Here is a 19,166-nt window from a genome sequence, read left to right on the forward strand (position 1 = left end):
GTGTGTCTTTAAGGGCTTCAATAACATCAAATGATTTGTATTCCTATATGGAGAAGAGTTATGTGTAATTCTCAAAAATTGTACTCACTATTATAGTAATTAGAAGAATTATTCATAGGGAGTGGTTGGAGTACTTAATAGTCTATGAGAAAAAAGGAGGAGGAATAGAAGACAGCACCAAGAGAAACTTGAAGGAACAAGAAAAATTGGGATAATCTATACCACAAAAAGAGGTCATGGGAGGGGGAGGGGATGAATACTACTAATAAGAAGGAGAGAAGGAGAAGAGAGCATTAATAGGAAATACTTAAACCTTACTCTCAGAGGAATTAATCCTGAGAGAGAAGAGTAGCTAGATCCACCGGGATATCTAATTCTATCTTACCCTACAAAGAAAGTCATAAGGGATAAACCAAAGGGGGAAGGAGGGTGGGGAGTTCAAAAAGGGAGGGGAAGAGAGGGGGGAGGGACTTAATTAGGCCTTAAAAATAATAAGGGAACAAAAAGCAAGGGGGTGGAAAGGGAAGTAAACTAAGGGAAGAGATAAAGGGGACTGATTTAAAACAAACCACTGGTTTAAAAGGAAATAGCATAAGAAGAAGGGACAGGAAAAGGAGAGGGAATCAAAATGTCTGGGAATACACAGTTGATAATTATAACTCTGAATGTGAATGGGATGAACTCACACATAAAACGGAAGCAAATAGTAGAGTGGATTAGAAACCAAAATCCTACCATATTTTGTCTACAAGAAACACACATGATACAGGCAGACATACATACAGTAAAAATAATGAGATAGGGAGCAAAACAAGGGTACTTATCACCTCTATTATTTAACATTGTACTAGAAACACTAGCAGTAGCAATTAGAGAAGAAAAAGAAATTGAAGGTATTGAAATAGGCAGTGGAGAGACTAAGGTATCACTCTTTGCAGATGACATGATAGTCTACTTAAAAAATCCTAGAGAATCAACTAAAAAGTTAGTGGAAATAATCAACAACTTTAGCAAAGTTGCAGGATATAAAATAAATGCACACAAATCATCAGCATTTCTATATATTTCCAACACATTGCAGCAGCAAGAGTTATAGAGAAATTCCTTTTAAAATCATCCTAGACCAGTGATGGGGAAACTTTTTAAAGAAGGGGCCAAAGGAAAGGAAATGCTCATCTGTCAGTCTGTTTCTAAAGCAACTCCTACAAAGTTTCATTGTATTGAATAATACTCATTGTATTTGTCAGATTAGAAATAATGTTGTGCAGCTGGATAGAACATTTCAGGGGACCTGCCTCTGGCCCATGGGCCATAGTTTGCCCATCATTGCCCTAGACAATATAAAATACATAGGAATCTATCTGACAAGACAAACACAGGAATTATACATACACAACTACAACTACAAAACCCTTTCCACACAATTAAAACTAGATCTAAACAATTGGAAAAACATTGAAAGCTCATGTGTAGGATGAGCTAACATATTAAAAATGACCATCCTACCCAAATTAATTTGCTTATTTAGTGCTATACCTATCAAACTACCAAAAAACTTTTTTACTGAATTTGAAAAAACTATAACAAAGTTTTTTGGAAGAACAAAAGACAAAGAATATCAAGGGAAATAATGAAAAAAATATGAAGGAAGATGGCCTAGCAGTACCAGATCTTAACCTGTACTATAAAGTAGTAGTCATCAAAACAAGATGGTACTGGCAAAGAGACAGAAGGGAGGATCTGTGGAATAGACTTGGGCTAAGTGACATCAGCAAGACAGTCTATGATAAACCCAAAGAACCCAGCTTTTGGGACAAAAACCCACTATTTGACAAAAACTGCTGGGAAAATTGGAAAACAATATGGGAAAAATTGGGTCTAGATCAACATCTCACACCCTATACCAAGATAAATTCAGAATGGGTAAATGACTTGAATCTAAGTAAATTAGGTGAACACAGAATAGTATACTTGTCAGATCTCTGGGAAAGGAAAGATTTTAAAACCAAGCAAGAGTTAGAAAAAATTACAAAATGTAAAATAACTAATTTTGATTACATTAAACTAAAAAGTTTTTGTACAAACAAAATCAATGCTACCAAAATTAGAAGGGAAGCAACAAATTGGGGAAAAATCTTTATAACAAAACTCTGACAAAGGTTTAATTACTCAAATATATAAGGAACTAAATCAATTGTACAAAAAATAAAGCCTGTTATATTCAAATCCTGAGAAATGTTGGTCTCACCTTGATTGACAAGGAGGCAATTGGAGAGATCAGAATGTTCTCAGATGCCGTGGTTGGTCTGAAGTATAAATACTCCTAACAGCCATCTGGAGGGTGTTCTCTCTCTATGATTTGGACTTTGGTCCCTAGACACTTTAGGTCTCTGAATCTTCCTAGCTCTTTAGGTCTCTGGGTCCATGGGTGGTGAAGGGAGGAAGGGAGGTCTGAGAAGAAGAGGGTGGTAGAATTTGAATACTTCCTGAAGTCTGTCAAGGCTAACACATCACCAAAACTGATAATAAGAAAGCTGAGAGGAAATTACCAAGACAGCTGCATCAACAGAGCAGACTACTCTCTGGTTTGGCAGTGGCCAAGCTGAAACAGAGGGCTTGTGAAGAACAATAGCTCCAGCTTTACTAAATCAATAGCCTCCAGTCCTGAGTTATTATAGATTATAGATATTAGATTGACAGGGTCTCCAATCCCCAATCCATATCCTGATTATCCTTTACCTAATTAATATCATAAATAAAGTATTTAATAAGTACCTTCCTGAGTGGTCCTTATATCACAACCATTGGGGATGGAGCAAATGCAGTCAGATGAACAACGACAAGGTGATCCAAGGCTAATTAAAGCCCAATATTAATAATTGATCCAACCCCAGGTGGGACCTGAAAGGGTTACCCATCCATCTAACCATTCAAGGTCCTTCCTCGGCAACTGCTATTGAAAGAGGAAATTATAATATCTAGCAAGGGTGATTGGGGTTGGTGTTCCCCCATCACCAGCACCTAGGGAGAATACAAAGATACTTCCACCTCACTAGGTATATCTATCTCATGGGATCTTTCTTTCTTTATAACACTCCCCCAGTTGATAAATGGGCAAGGTATATGAATAGGTAATTTTCAGATAAAGAAATCAAAACTATCAACAAACACATGAAAAAGTGTTCTAAATCTCTTATAATTAGAGAAATGCAAATCAAAACAACTCTGAGGTACCACCTCAAACCTAGCAGATTAGCTAACATGACAGCAAAGTAAAATGGGGAATGTTGGAGGGAATATGATAACATTGTGACATTAATACCTTGCTGGTGGAGTTGTGAATTGATCCAACCTTTCTGGAAGGCAATTTGGAACTATGCCCAAAGGGCTTGAAAAGACTATCTGCCTTTTGATTCAGCCATAGCACTGCTTGTTTATAACCCAAATTGATAATTAGGAAAAAGATTTGTACAAAAATATTTATAGCCATGCTTTTTTTGGTGGCAAAAAAATTGGAAAATGAGGGAATGTCCTTTGATTGGGGAATGGCTGAACAAATTGTCATATCTGTTGGTGATGGAATATTATTGTGCTCAAAGGAATAATGAACTGGAAGAATTATATGTGAACTGTAATGACCTCCAGGAATTGATGCAGAGTGAAAGGAGCAGAACCAGGAGAATGTTGTATGCAGAGACTGATACACTGTGGTACAATTGAACATAACAGACTTCTCTACTAGCAGCGATGCAAGGATCTAGAGCAATGCTGAGGGACTTATGAGAAAGAAAACTGGCCACATTCAGAAGAAGAACTGTGGGAGGAAAAACACAGAAGAAAAACAACTGCTTGAACACATGGGCTGATGGGGATATTATTGGGGATGTAGACACTAAACGATAACTCTAATCCAACTATCAATAATATGGAATTAGGTCTTAATCAATTATTCATGTAACAACCTAGTGGAATTGTGAGTTGGTTGGTGGGGGGTTGGAGGAGAGGGAAAGAACATGAAACATGTAACTATGGGAAAATATTCAAAATAAAAAAATAAAATAAAATAAAGTTCTCAGGTTTCTCCCCCACTTCTATGTACTAGAGAAGGGATCATTTGACAGAAAGATGCATGTATATATTTATATATATGTGTGTGTGTGTGTGTGTGTGTATAAAACTAACTAATTTGCTTATTCCTATTTATAAGTTCTTTTTCTGAGGATGGATATATACAAATATGTCCATCTTCAAATAATAATTCTGTTGCTGTATATAATAATCTCTTGGTTCTGCCTGTTTTGTTCTTCATAAAGATATTTATAATCACTCTCTTTGTGGTAGCAAAGAACTGGAAATTGAGAGCATGCCCATCAATTGGGGAATGACTAAACAAGTTGTGGCATATGATTATCGAGGAATATTACTCTGTTAGAAGTGAGAAGCAGGTTAATTTTTTAAAAAATGGAAAGGTGATTACAGATTTATGCTAATCACTCAAGGACTTTTCTAACTAAATGTGTGAGTTCTGTTATTAGAAATCAAGCATCAAGAGACTTACTTAAGTATGAGAGTCACTATCTTCATCTATGAAGAACATTCCCAAGAAAAGAAAAAGCAAATATTTTGGAAGCATTAAATAGTACTCAGGTTAAGTATTCAATCAATTGATAATATGATATTGTGTGGCTTTTGCTATGAAGAAGAGAGTTGATAGGGTGATCAAGGATCTTCATATATAGAGGGGGTCAAAATTAAATGCTCCCATATTTCTCTCATCTCCTCCCTAGGGTGTTGTTTAAGGTATGGCCTCTTCCTTCACTTTTCTCTCCTTGTCCTTCTCTCTAGATACTGGAAACTTAACAATCCATCTTCCCTTATCCCTCCCCATTACAACAATGAGTTGGATTTTACCTCTCAGATGTAAGTCATTCCTTTTGCTGCTATTTCATGGAATTTATAACAAATAAAAAAACTGATACAATTATAATAACCAACATCCCTCAGATAGGAAAATTCCTAATATTTGGACAGATCTGTGACTCTGTCCAAATTTAAATTGTCTGTATATCCAGGTAAGTTCTAGATTTCATCCATTTCCTTTTTCTTGTTATAGACCAGTGATTCCCAAAGTGGACACTACTGCCCCCTGGTGGGTGCTGCAGCAATCCAGGGAAGTGGTGATGGCCACATGTGCATTTATCTTTCCTATTAATTGCTATTAAAATTAAAAAATTTAGTTTCCAGGGGTGCTAAGTAATATTTTTTTTCTGGAAAGGGGTGGTAGGCCAAAAAAGTTTGGGAACCACTGGTATAGACAATTGTTGTTTGGCAATTTCTCATTTGTGTCCTACTCTCTGAGTGCTTTGCCATTTTATTCTCCAGCTTATTTTACAGATGAGGAAATTGAGGCAAAAAGGGTTAAGTGACTAACTCCAGGAAATTATTCTATCCATTGTGCCACCTCACTGCCCAGGTATAGACAAAGTATGGAAAACAAGTATTCCAAATGCACTAACTGGACTCTTTTTTTTATTAAGCAAATATCTGCATCCAGGAAATACTTAGATAAAAGGAGCAAGAAGCTTTAAAGTAGCACTACTCAGGATGCACCAGAAAAGTTGAAAGTAAAAGACCTTTTGGAAATCATTCTTTGATGAAGCCATCACAGACCAATTGAACCAAGGTTACATGTAAGCTTTCTATTCCAAGATATTGTAGGGGCCCAGTAGTCCACCTCAGACTTTCTTGTCTACCTTAATTCAATCCTCCTTACTTTTGTCTCACACTGATCCCTGCTGGGTCATAGCTTTTCTCTTACTCAGCTTGTTAAGCCCAGGGTAGGGTGAAGGACACCCTGTGGTCCCTGTGGTCATTGTTACTCAGCTCTTACAGTCTCTGCTTTCAAACTGTTCTCTTTTAGATTACTTTCAAAATTCTCCAGTAGGATTCAAGTCTGCCTTTCATCTCAAATATAGAGGGTACAGAGGATGAAGCACTGGGACTAGAATCAGGAACACCTGACTTCATATCTGGCCTCGGACTCTTACTACCTGGGTTACCTTGGACAAATCCCTTAAAATTTTTTGTCTCAATTTTCTCACCTCTAAAATGGAATGATCGTAACACTTACTTCCTCAATTTGTTGAAAAGATTCAGTGAGATCCTTGTAAATTATTACATTAAAATTCTATATAAATGCTTATTTAGAAATATTATTATTTAATATATTATGTTACATGCTATATTAAACCACATGCATATCGAATTACATCATATATAACATTATATATTATAATTACATATAATATAATATATTTATGTTTATAAATACATAATACAATTCTAGATAATAATAAATAAATATTATAATTTAGTCCAAAACATTCTTAGAGTTGAGTAGGAAGGCTTGTTCCTTTGAATTATAAATCCCAGGATGCCTGTCAATAGCCTTCCTTTCTACTCTCAAAGAACATGATATAAGAAATACACTTTGAAATCCTATAAAAATGTCTATAGTTTATACACATCTATTTATACATACATTGTCTCCCTTATTAAAATGCAAACTCATTGAGGGTAGTCCCTGTGCTTTCTTTTTAATCACCAGTGCTTAACAGCACCTATCACATAGTAAGTACTTAATAAATTTTTGTTGATTGAACATTCCATAGCATCATCAACAATTTCTACATGAAAGATTGGCTGGCTACCATTTCAAGGTTCATTTTCTCCTCATTGACAAGGACATCATTTGATTCCAGTTTGAAAGTGAGCAGAGACATCATGTATAAAATATTTAAGAGGAAGGAAGTCATTTAATCCTCACAAAAATTCTATGAGGTAAAGTGTTATTATTATCCCCATTTTACAGTTATTCTTGTGGAAAATATGGAGAAATGTGGTCCAGATAAAAGAACAACTAGATGAAAACAGGACTGATGGGATGGCCAGCTTGAATGAGTAGTCATGAATAATGTTCAACATTAACTTGAAAGGTCTCCAGTGGAGTTCTCCAAGGAATTATACTTGGCCATGTACTATTTAGTATTTTTAATCAATGATTTGGATACAAGTAGAGCCAGACTCCATATCAGATTTTCAAAGAGTCATGATTTAAAAAGATAATGACACATTAGAACATAGGGCTTAATCTAATAAAATGACAATTTTTAGGAGAAATATAAGACTAGCATGAATTTTTATCTTTTTTTATTTTTTTTTTGAATATTTCCCATAGTTACATTTCATGTTCTTTCCCTCTCCCCCAAGCCCCTGTAACCCCCTTTAGCCAATGCACAATTCCACTGGGTTTTACATGTATCATTGATTAAGACCTAATTCCATATTATTGATAGTTGGACTAGAGTTATCGTTTAGAGTCTACATCCCCAATAATATCCCCATCAGCTTTACAAGGAAAAGGTGGGAAATATGTTCAGACTAACTCTGGTCTGAACAAGTCTGGAGGTTTTAGTGGACTGAAAATTCTATATTCTAATGTGATCTTTAGTTGCATTGTTAGGCATTGTTTCCAGAAAAGATGCAAAATTAATTGGAGTCAACAAATATTTTTAAGTGCCTACTGTGTACCAACCTCTGTTCTAAGTGCCAGGGATTCCAAGAATGAAATAGTCCCTGCTCTCTAGGTTTTATAGAGATGACAACACACAAACAACTATGTACAAATAAAATATACACAGGATAAATTGGAAAGAATTGACATAAAGAGGGTACCAGTATAAAAGAAGAGGAAGCTTATTAGAAAATGGCATTTCATGATCCCCTGCCCCTCTCCCCCAAAAAGACCTTCCTCTCATTGACATCATGTCTTGATATAAGAGAAAACTAATAATTGGAACTTTCCATCATCTAAAAGGAAGTGAAGAGGATCTTTAGGATCAGTCTATAACTTTTCAGAATTGTTTCAATTGTTTTGTTGGTGGTAGTCTTCCCATTTATATTGTACTCTATTGTTTTCTTCATTATGCTTTCTTTTTTTCAATTTACATCCATTCATAAATGTCTTCTGATGCTTCTCTATATTCATTAGCTACTCCTCTATGAATGGATTGCCCAAATAAGTCAATTAGAATCTACTAAGTTCTTAATATGTGCCAAGCACTGTGCTAAATGTGGGCACATAAATGTAAGTAAAAGTTAATTCCTGACCTCAAGTGACTTCTATTCTAATGGTGGAGACAATTCACAAACAGAACCAAACACTAAAAAGGGAGAAGAGGAGACAAATATACTGGGTAAGGGAGCAAAGTAGATAAATTGGAGATGAATAAAGCATGGAGGGCCTGGGTACCCTCTTAATATAAAAGTTCTAGGAGGAGCCAACCAGACCGAAAGGCAACAGGAGCAACACATTTTTTGGTTCTCAGTTATTTACTACTATAAAATAAGTGATTATATAAATATTTTGTGGTATAGGGAATCTTTCTTCATTAGTAACATAAAGAGGTATATTTCTAGCAGTTGAAGCTCTGGATCCAAGGGTATATATTTCTTAGTTGTATTTTTCCATTAATCCATATTGTTTTCCAGAATGGCTGACTGAATTATCAGTTCCACCAAAAATGCATTAGGATCAATGAATTAACAAACATTTATTAATCACTTACTATGAGTCAGGTTTGTTCTGAGTTTTGGGGATTTGTAGAGTGAGAGCTTAAGATGGTACCGAAGTTGTGAGCCTGGGAGATTGGTAGTTGCCAAGAAAGTAACAGAGAAGTTTGGAAAAGGAGTTGGTTTGCAAAGAAAGTTGTATTTTGGACATGTTGGGCTTGAGATGCCTACAAAACATCTTCTCTCCTTCCCTGGCTTCCTTCAAGTACAACCTAAAATCCTACCTACAACAAAAAGTCTTTCCTGATTCCTCTTAGTGTTAATATCTCTATTTTATGATTAATACCAGTTTATCCTGTACATATCGTGTTTGGATATAGTTATTTCCCTGTTGTCTCTTCCATGAGACTGTGTGTTCCAAGAGAGCAGGAACTACTTTTTTCTCTTGAAACATAATAGGTGCTTAATAAACTCTCATTGCCTTTAAGGACAGCTAGTTCAAGATGTCTGAAAGAAAGTGATGTAGGATATGCACTCAGGAGGGAGATTAGTACTGGATATATAGGTCTGGAAAATAACTGCAAGGTGAGAGTTGAACCTATGAGAACTAATGAGATTACCAAGTAAGATACTATAAAGGAAAAAGAGAAGATAAAGAAAGATCCTTGGGGATGCAATTAAGTAGAGGGCATTTATCTAGGAAGGAAATAGAGATGATCACTAACCTTTCACCATGTCCAAGATTCAATGATTCTGTAAAATTAACAGGCATGGTCCCTTCACTATGAAAGTATTCAATCTAAGATTAAAAAGCAGATCGACCCTTTTGTATAACAATGCCATTTTTGTAACATATTTTTTTCTTTTTTGGCTATCATTGACCTAAGCCCAATCCAGTAGAGACTTAACATATCAATATGACTTAAATATTAATAGCAAAAATTAATTTGATCTATCAAAAGAAACTGATTTCTTTCTTGTCCCAGCTAACCAAAGGTACATTTTCTAGTGTGTTATAAATTAAAAAGATAATAGTTTTTAGTATTAAAATATATTTTATTAGGTAACCTGTGATGACCATTTGGACAGAGGCCTAGTCATCTTTTGAATTCAGAACAACTAAATCTTTAGCTTAGTAGAAAAGCAGTGGAATAATAATGCAGGTGATAGGTAAGAGATAAATGAGATATAATACAGAGAGTGATAACACAAAGTTTGAGATTATAGTCCCACAGATAATTGGAACTCAAAGGTATTTTAGAAGTTATCTAATTTAACCTACTCATTTAGCAAATGAAAAAACTGTGACACTGTGAGATGCAGTCATTTTCCCTCCTACTCAATTTAAACTTTGATCCACAAAGTCATCAAAGTTTGCTAAATATTCTATGTTAAAGTCAATCCCAGAGAATTATGAGAGTCAGCAATCTTACAAAAACCTTCCTTATTTTGCCATAAATGGGATTTAGGTACAATTTTAGAATCAAGAACCAAAGATTTACCTGTCATCCAGATTTGGCCAGCCCCTGGTGATGATTGGTCTGAAGGTGCTCTCTTCAGTACTGGAATGTTCATCAGGCTGAATAGACATGCCTTTCTGAAGATCCACTGTCAGTTCCTCTGGAATTATCTTCCATTCTTTCAGTCCATTCCCCAGGTGCAAGGTCCCTCTGGCCATGCTATCAAGAAAACTCAGAATCTGGAGGCAGCTCCTTAGTGCAGATGGGAATGCCTCAGAAAGGGAAAAGGCAGCATTTAACAATTCTGCAAATGTCCTGGCTTTCTCAATGATAAAGGCTTGTGGTAAGACTTTCCCTTGCTCCTGAGTTCCAAAGCAACCAAGCAAAGAGAGATCTTCAGCCAGCTTCTCGAACAAGTTATTTCTCCTGAAAAAGTCACTATTCACTGAATCCAAATGTAGAGCTGCTGTCATTGCCCAGAGTGTGTACAGGACAAGTTCCATTGCTTGACTGGGAGTGATTGGGGACCATATTTCCAATGGGGGGTCCTGTAGAGATCCTTCCATATCTGAGAGGAGGGACAAAAGGCCATTGAAGCCACTAGCAGTTCTGAAAGCAGAACGACCCTTTGGGTTCTCCAGTATTTTAAGGAGAGACTGTAATATTGGAAAGAGAAAAATAAAGAAGGGTTAAGCAAAACCAAGGAGATCAGTATTAGCAAGATTTAAGAAAAAACAAATAATTAGAGGCAGTGAGGTGGCTCAGGATATTGAGAGCCAAGCCTAGAGAGGAAAGGTCCTGGATTCAAATCTAACCTCAGGTTCTTCCTTTGTGACCTGAGGCAAGTCACTTAATCTCAAATGCCTGACCAATACCACTTTTTTGCCTTTCAGTCAATACCTAGGACTGATTAAAATTTTTAATCAATTAATTTATTTTTTTCAAATACATGTAGAAACAATTTTTGACATTATTTTCTGTCATTTTAGTATTCAGATTTCTTCCCTCCCTTCCTGCCTTTCTCTCTGAGGCAACAAATAGTCTGATATATATTTTACCATAGCAATTTTTAAGGTTGTTCCTTTTTTAAAAATCAGTTTACCAACAACCATTTCAGATGCTATCAATAGGCTAGTCCCCTTTATACATGGAAAGATGAACAAAAACTGAGTAATATCCAGAAGATGAATTTTTACAAAACGTGTGTGTGTTTAACCAATTGTCCAATAAATATTTCTGCAAAATTGTTACCAAACCAGCAAGTTACAACCTCTCAGTGGTCTTATCAACTATTAAGACTCAAAGTTGCAGATAAAGTCGATATTGGCAGAATGTTTCCTAATGGAGGAATTCCAAAATCAAGTGAAATGACAGGTCCAGTTCTTATCCAAATCCCCTAAACATCCAATATGTCCCAGCTGAAAAGCAAAAATTGACCTGGGGATGAAAAAATGCCCAAAGATAGCACACTGTGGGAATATTTTTCATTTTCTTTAAAAATTTCAGTATGCAGGAGGCAACTTGCCTAGCTTTTATAGCTCTTCTACCTTGAAACCAATGTACAGTATTGATTCTAAGACAGAAGTTAAGGGTTTAAAAAAATTCAGTTTGAATAGGACCTGTTTTCTTTTAACTTCTAAAAAGAAAGGATTGTTATTATTTTACACTGCTAGAATTGGAGGAGATCTTTCACAAATTCCAAGTTTCTCCTTTTTCCAGATGACAAAACGGAAGCTCCCAAAACTCAGAATATTTTACAGAATCCCAACATTGCTAACTAAAGCTCCAGAGTCCTCATCTGAGAAACATGAGAGCTGAAGATTTTTATAGTCTTTCTGAATTCCACTCTTCATGGAATTAGTGCTCTTTGTTGATCAGGATATTTCATTAATTATGATAATGATGGGAATAATATTGATGATGATGGTAGCATTGCTATCCCCCATTTCCTACCAGCTATACTGCTTTTAGAGTTTTTTGGACCACTTTGTCCTTCCTTCCTTCCTTCCTTCCTTCCTTCCTTCCTTCCTTCCTTCCTTCCTTCCTTCCTTCCCCAGGAAATTCATCATTAGGGAATCTCACAATATCCTGCAAGATAGAATGCATCTATCCCTTGCTTTTCTCTTCCCCTCTAATTAAACCTTTTGCATGGAGGATAGGGCCATGGGCTACAAAGCCTTTATCTAAGGAGGGGACTCAACTCTGTCTTCTCCCCTTTTCCCATCAGTTACATTAATTTGGGGGTTCCATTACCCTACCCCCACCACCCCAAACCTTTCCTCCTCTTCTCTTTTAGCTTCCTTTTGTCTTCCCTCATAAGTTTGTAACCTACTTGAGAACAAGGGTTGCCTATTTTTATGTGTATTTGTATCTCTGACACCACCATTCTATCCATTGAACCCTGAATCTTTTGAGGAGGAAGGGTTTTCCTCAAGAAGCCTTTTAGTGGCTTCTTCTTTGCTTAATGTTTTCTACACAGTATGATATTTCACGCAAATAAATTATTTAATTTCATTCTAAATAAAAGCAACTTATACCATGTTTATAGTGCTAAACCTGAAATAAGGAAGATCTGAGTTCAAAATCAGCCTTAGATAGTTACTAGCTATGTGATCCTGAGGAAGTCACTTACCTTCAATTTCCTCATATGAAAAATAGAGATAATCGTAGCATCTACCTCTCAGAGTTCTTGTGAGGATAAAATTAAGTAATATTTATAAAGTGCTTAATATAGTACATGACACATAATAGGACCTACATAAATGCTAATTATTGCTATTATAATCATTATTATTACCATTTAGGTAATAGCTTTTATCATTACTATTCAGGTAATAAGAATTTGACTCTTCCTGACTCCAAGTTGGTGATGACATTTATCTGCTTAATATTCAAATGTACATAAATGTAAATGTATCTTCTTATGTATTTATATAAATGTATAATTCATAAGTCCATGAAACTTTCATGCATTCAGGTGTCCCTAAGAGGAAACTACCCAATCCAAATGAAAGTGAGGACATTTATCATAAGCAGATAATTAAACAAAGTAACCAACCAGAGGATCAAAAGCAAAGTTGATTTAAAAAATATATATATATATATATTATGGTCAATTTTCTGAATGTTGATGGAGCTCTGAAATTTCTTTCCCTGTCCTCAGAAAACCTTCATCTCATTTAAAATTCTTCCTCTCAGTCCTTTACTCACATTTAAAAGGTGAGTTGTCAATTGTATAAAATATTCTACATATTCTATCAGTTTCTAAGTAGTTTTTCCATCCCTAGTTGCTAGTAGCTTCAGTCTCCTTTTTTGTGGCGGAGGGAAGAGGGGATAGAATCTACTCTCTCCCTCACTTTTTAAAAATTGTTGGCATTGCTTGATTTATTAAACTCAAAAGCCATTATCTAAAATGGGGGGTAACCTCATTAGAACTTTGACTGGTCTATTACCTCTTGGAATGGGGCTAATTTCATATTTGCAGAGTCATAAAGTAAATACTCTAAAATCTAATTACAAAGGTTTAATTTCAAATCGACTAAAGAGAAACACTTCTATCATAAAGGAAAATAAATAATGTGCTACTTAGGGAAACAATTTGTCAGAAATGTGGAGACCAGGCAGGGGAACTCTCCTTCTGTCATTCCATTTTGCATGATAATGCATCAAATGGGGTGGTAAGTTCTGAACAGGGAGTAAATTTAATAAGTTAAAGTCGAAATAATCAGCATAGGTTTGACATACTTCAGGAAAGGTCAGTGTTAACCACATTTCCTTGGGTTCTAACTCAGTTACAATTTAATCGCCTCTGAGTTACTATTCCTCTAGCTTGAATCTTTAAAACTGATGTCTACTGTAAGCCACAAACTTAGTTAGGGATAACAAAATTTATTTCACATTCCATTATTTGTTATTCCTCATAATTTTCCATGTGTCATGCTGGAAGACTGGAGAGGTAATCAAATTAAGCTCAGGGTTTAACAGCTAAATATATATTAGCAAATCAATCTGAATTTGTGCATAACACAATCATGATCCCAAAGGCTGAAGATAATAAATTCATTTGCTTACATTATGTTTTAACCGAGTTATCATTTGTCAAAATTAGATGGGGAAGCTGCATTTGTTTCCATCGTAGTTTAGAAGCTTTACTCAACTTTAAGAAAATATCAGAGACTGAAATTTTGTTCTTTCTTTCAAGGGGTTTAATCCTCAATGACTACTTTGATGTAGGGTAGAGGGAACTGGACATTAGTCATCTTCCCTCTGGCCCCTAATTCTTCATCAGTAAGTCTAGAAACAGATTTAGCAGTTTAGGACAGAGGGGATTCACATAGGGTCCTGAAGATTTTTTTCCCCATGTGGAACTAGCCCTCAATATTCTAATTTTGCCAAGCCTGATTTAGCAAAATTTAAACCTAAATAGATTAAAGTATGAAAAAGGATTGATGAATTATCCTACCTACATTCCTTCCTAGTCATGGATAAAGGAAATTGGGGGAAATCAGTCACACTAAAACAAAGAAATAAGATCTCGGTTATTTAACTACCTCTTCTCTGTGAGTAGCCAATGATAATGGCTGGGCTGACATTTGCTTCTTTATTACAAATAATGAATTTGCTGAATAAATTGGAAAGGCCAAACTAATGATAAAGAGAATGTTTCAATTATGTGAAAGAGTAAGATATTTCCAAATATCCTTCAGCAAATATTCATCCAGCTCCTACAATTTACAAAACTCCATCTTCTTGGGATTTAATAGATTAGTCTTTCAAATTATCTATGTTCATAGAAACAATTTAATATTTTAATTATTAATTTTTATTTTTTAATATGAAAAAGCAATCTAGATGACGGTTTCTTAGATAAGGTTAATTTGTTGTTATAAAGTTGAAAGATGCCCCAGGCATCCAGAGGCAATCTATTATGCTCTTTTTCATAAATGGCCAAGAATCACTAATCACTTCAACAACATTTCTGACCAGTAGTTATCCAGTCTTTGCTTAAAGACGAAGGGAGGGAGAAAACCTATTTCAAGAAGCCATCCATCGAACTTTTGGATAGCATTGAACAGGCTCAGATTGTATGGCTTTATAAATATCTCATCCCTTGGTTGTGTTCCCTATACAATATATTCTATCTCCTGCCTTCATGCCTTTTTCAGAGAGAGGCTATCCTCCCAAGTCTGGAATGTATTCATTTCTCATTACCTGTTGAAACTTCTAGCTCCTTCAGTGTTCAGCTAAAGCAACATCTCCTTTATGATAATTTTGCAGATTTTCCCAAGTAATTAGTGCCTTTCCTCCATAACTTTATATTTTTAATACATTTGTATTTATTCATCGATGAACAGGTGAGAGAAGACAGACGCCACCTCAGTTTTGTATTTGTCCACATAAATGTGGCTGCTGTAATAGATTCTTAACTAATACTTGGTCAATGATTAATTGTTTCAGATATTATTTTTTTGTTTGTTTGTTTATTATTTCTTACCATTCACTCTCATCGTATACTCTGAGGTTTTATATTAGGTGGATTCACAGTTGTACAAAGAAATTCAAATTAAAAAAAAAAACATAAGACCTAATACAAAGCACAGCATCTTAAGAGTTAATACACCTTCCTCCATATACTCACAACCCTCACCAACACTGACTTTGCAACTCAAGTTTCTGCTCTGATCTCTTGGATTTCCAAGTAAAATACAGCCCCTGAAGGCAGAGAGCCAGCATAGAACTTTAGAAAAGTGAGACCCAAAGAGAAAAAAAAAACCTCTATCTCTGTTTCCCAACTTCAGTGAAGTTCCCAAGATAATTTGCAAACAAATGTAGGCTCCATATCTAATTCCAGCAAATGATAACTGAGTTAAAACATCTCAGTAGCAAGTCAGGCACTTAGGGAGACACATTAGCTCTGGGCTACCATTACTGCAAAGCAACAGGAATGAGCTAAAAAGCTCCCTGGCGGCTTTCCAGAGCAAACCATCCTCCCTCAACACCCACATGACTGGGCAGTGACTTCGACATGGGGAGAGCTCACTGAACACTGAGTATAACTTTGTTAAATAATCTTAAACAGTATTTGTCATTTATGGTCTCTCTTGATAGCACAATTCAGAAACGATATTAAATCTGTAAAACATCATAATAGCTTTGTACATTTCTAATTCTGGATATTCTATCATATTTCCCAAGGGCTCCCTCTCAAATAAGGTATCTGTGGGTTACAATATACTTGCTTAAGGAAATGCAATGTCCTGTTTTCATTTTTGACAATGGAATATCCAAGCCAAGTAAAATAAAAAGATCCAGGCTCCATTTGGGCATCATTTTCAAAGACAGATGTATTTAGCTGGTACATTTCAAAATCTCTAAGCTATGAGGTCATATTTCATCAGTCCCCAGCAAGAAAAATGTGGTATGGCCCAAACTGTACAAGAAAATAATTTTTTGCCAATGTCTCTTTGCCTGTTTAACTATAAAACTCAAGTTTGGTCAAACACACATAATTCTTCCAAGTTTGTGTCCTATTATTTAAGTCCTTTCCATTCTCACCATCTCTGTAGCAATATACCATTTAACTTATTATGCCTTGTAGGGCAGTAAATGTAGCCTTCTGATTAGTATTTGATTAATATAGTATTTTACTATATTGATTATATAGTAAACTACTATAAAAACTAGGATGGAGTTCAGTGGCTAGTTGAACTGTGGTATAAGGGTCCATCCCTTAAAATTGAGAGAACACTATTGATAAGGAATGGAGCCATCTGCAAAAGAGCTTAGACACTTTCAAGTCCCTTAAGAGCACCAGAGAACTCTAAGGGAGGTGCCAGAAAGAGTGAAATTGCTAATACATTGGCCTTCTTAGAGTGTGGACCAAGGTACTCTGTGTTGTGTATTAGCCAACTAATCAAAAACAATTATTAAGTGCCTGAACAATTTTCCAGCTCTGCTCTGAGAAAAATGAAACAGATTGTGCCCTCGAAGTATTTATCACTCATCTCTTTAGGCAATTTTCCATATACAAGAGTGATTTTTCATTGGAAAAACTATTGACTGAAAATTCAGTGTGAGTCAATAGTGTGACATAGCCATGAAAGGAATTCACAGACTAGGAGAATCCAGAAGAAGGAAGGAGATGGTTTCACTCTACTCTGTGGTGGCAAAAATCCTGGAGGACAATATACAGTTCAAGATACATTAATAGATAGGTGTGCAAAACAGTAGAATAGAAGCACCTTGAGGGCAGGAGCTCATTATTACTTTATCTTTTTATCCCCAGTGTCTAGAATAAGCATAGATGAATTACTTAATAAAAAAATACTTGTGGGATTGGATTGAATCCAGAAGAAGGCAGTTTGAATGGGGAAGTATAACAGAAATATATCACAGGAAGATTATCTGAAGTAACAGGATATTGGCCTAAAAAGGAGTAGACTCAGGGGGCCCCATGAGATCTCTCTTTAAGTTTGTGACAGGCTATCACAGAGAAGACAGATTTAATTTATTCTGTGCCACTGTAGACAGCAACACTGGGACCAACAAATGGAAATACCAGAAAGTAAATTTCCTCTTATAAGGAAGGATGTCTCAATAATGAAAGTTGCCCCAAAATAGAAAGAGCTTTTGTATTGGAGTTAGAAGTGGGGCTGCTAGATGCTGCCATGGATAGAACACCAGGTTTGGAGTCAAGAGGATCTGAATTCAAAAATGGCCTCAGACATTAGCCATGCGATGCTGGGAAAATCACTTAATGCTTTTTGTCTAAGTTTCCTCATCTGTAAAATGAGCTAGAGAAGGAAATGGGAAACCACTTCAGGATCTTTACCAAGAAAACCCCATATTGGGTCACAAAGAGTCATATGTTACTGAAATGATTAAACTGGAGTCCAAACACTTGTATTTCAAATCATGTTTCTTATACACATATGCCAGCAATGTGTCTCTGATCAAGTTTCATTAAGCTTTTCTTCATCTGTCAAATAGGGAGAATGGTACTCCTAGTACTAATCACATAAGACTGTTGGGAACCAAGAGTTTTGCAATTCTTAGCTGCCTGATCTTGGACAAATAGGTCAATAGACTTCTCTGAGTCTTGGTTTCCTCATCTATCAAATGGAGATAATAGTATGTGTGATACAGACCTCATAGGAATGCTGTGAAAATCCAGTCAGATAGTGTATATAAACTGTTACTTATAAATATTTGTAAATGCCAGTTACTACTAGTAATATTGTCATAGGCCATTGAGCAAAGACTAAAAGGAGAAATATGAACATTTATTCTGATGTATCAAGATAATAATTTTGCATATGTTTATTCAAAATGAATGATAGGATTATGGCTAATCACTAATGTTACAAGGAAGGTTTCAAGTATTAATAAAAGTAAACATCAAGGCAGTAATTCTAGAAATAACAACAGTATGGGTAGAAATGGAATATCCTTTTTTTTCTGTTGTTTTCTCTCTGAATCACAGAAAAGCAACTATAATAAGTATTCTAGCTTTGAATAAGCTGGTCTACTAGAAAATCCACCCCAAAATCAGTCAAAAGAGTAATTCTATTGCCCTGACTGATTTTCTGGGTGACCCTGGGAAAGTAATTTCATTTCTTTAAGGCTCAGGGAGTGTGGGATAGTTTACATGAGCCTGGAGATCCCTTCTATCTCTAAGTATATGATTCCATTATCAAAGATGATCTCAGATTGCACTTGTAAACAAATGCACTGATAATGAATGTAAGAGAACAAAGAAAAGTGAAATGAACTCAATTTAGAAATAATATGACTATTTTAAATAACTGGAAGAAACAATTATTTCACAAAACCATTATTTTCATTTGCAGAATTCTCTCTTTCTCTCCTCTCCCTCCTCCAACAACAGTCATTTGTCAAATCTTATAAATTCTACCTCTCTCACATCAGTCTCCTCTCCTCTCAAATGGCTTGAAAAAGTGTTCCCTTCACCACAGGTAGAGTCCCAAATCAAAAGAAAAGGGCTGGAGGGATTCCGGGTTAAGATGGCGGCAGAGTAAGAAGCAGCTCTTAACCTCTCCTGACCGAAACACACAAAACTCCTCAAGGGGACATAAAAACAAGTCCAGACGAACGGAGGAACCCCACAACAGGGCA

General features: G+C 35.7%; 1 protein-coding gene across 1 annotated transcript in view; it reads right to left on the reverse strand.

The window, feature by feature from the left end:
• WDFY4 (WDFY family member 4) overlaps positions 1–19,166 on the reverse strand; it is a 403,065-nt gene that overhangs the window by 307,879 nt on the left and 76,020 nt on the right. Inside the window, exon 12 of the mRNA XM_044665777.1 lies at positions 10,074–10,687. Coding sequence (XP_044521712.1) covers positions 10,074–10,687 — 614 coding nt within the window. The remainder of the gene's footprint in view (positions 1–10,073; positions 10,688–19,166) is intronic.

This window comes from Gracilinanus agilis, chromosome 2 (assembly GCF_016433145.1).
Source record: "Gracilinanus agilis isolate LMUSP501 chromosome 2, AgileGrace, whole genome shotgun sequence".
NCBI lineage: Eukaryota > Metazoa > Chordata > Mammalia > Didelphimorphia > Didelphidae > Gracilinanus > Gracilinanus agilis.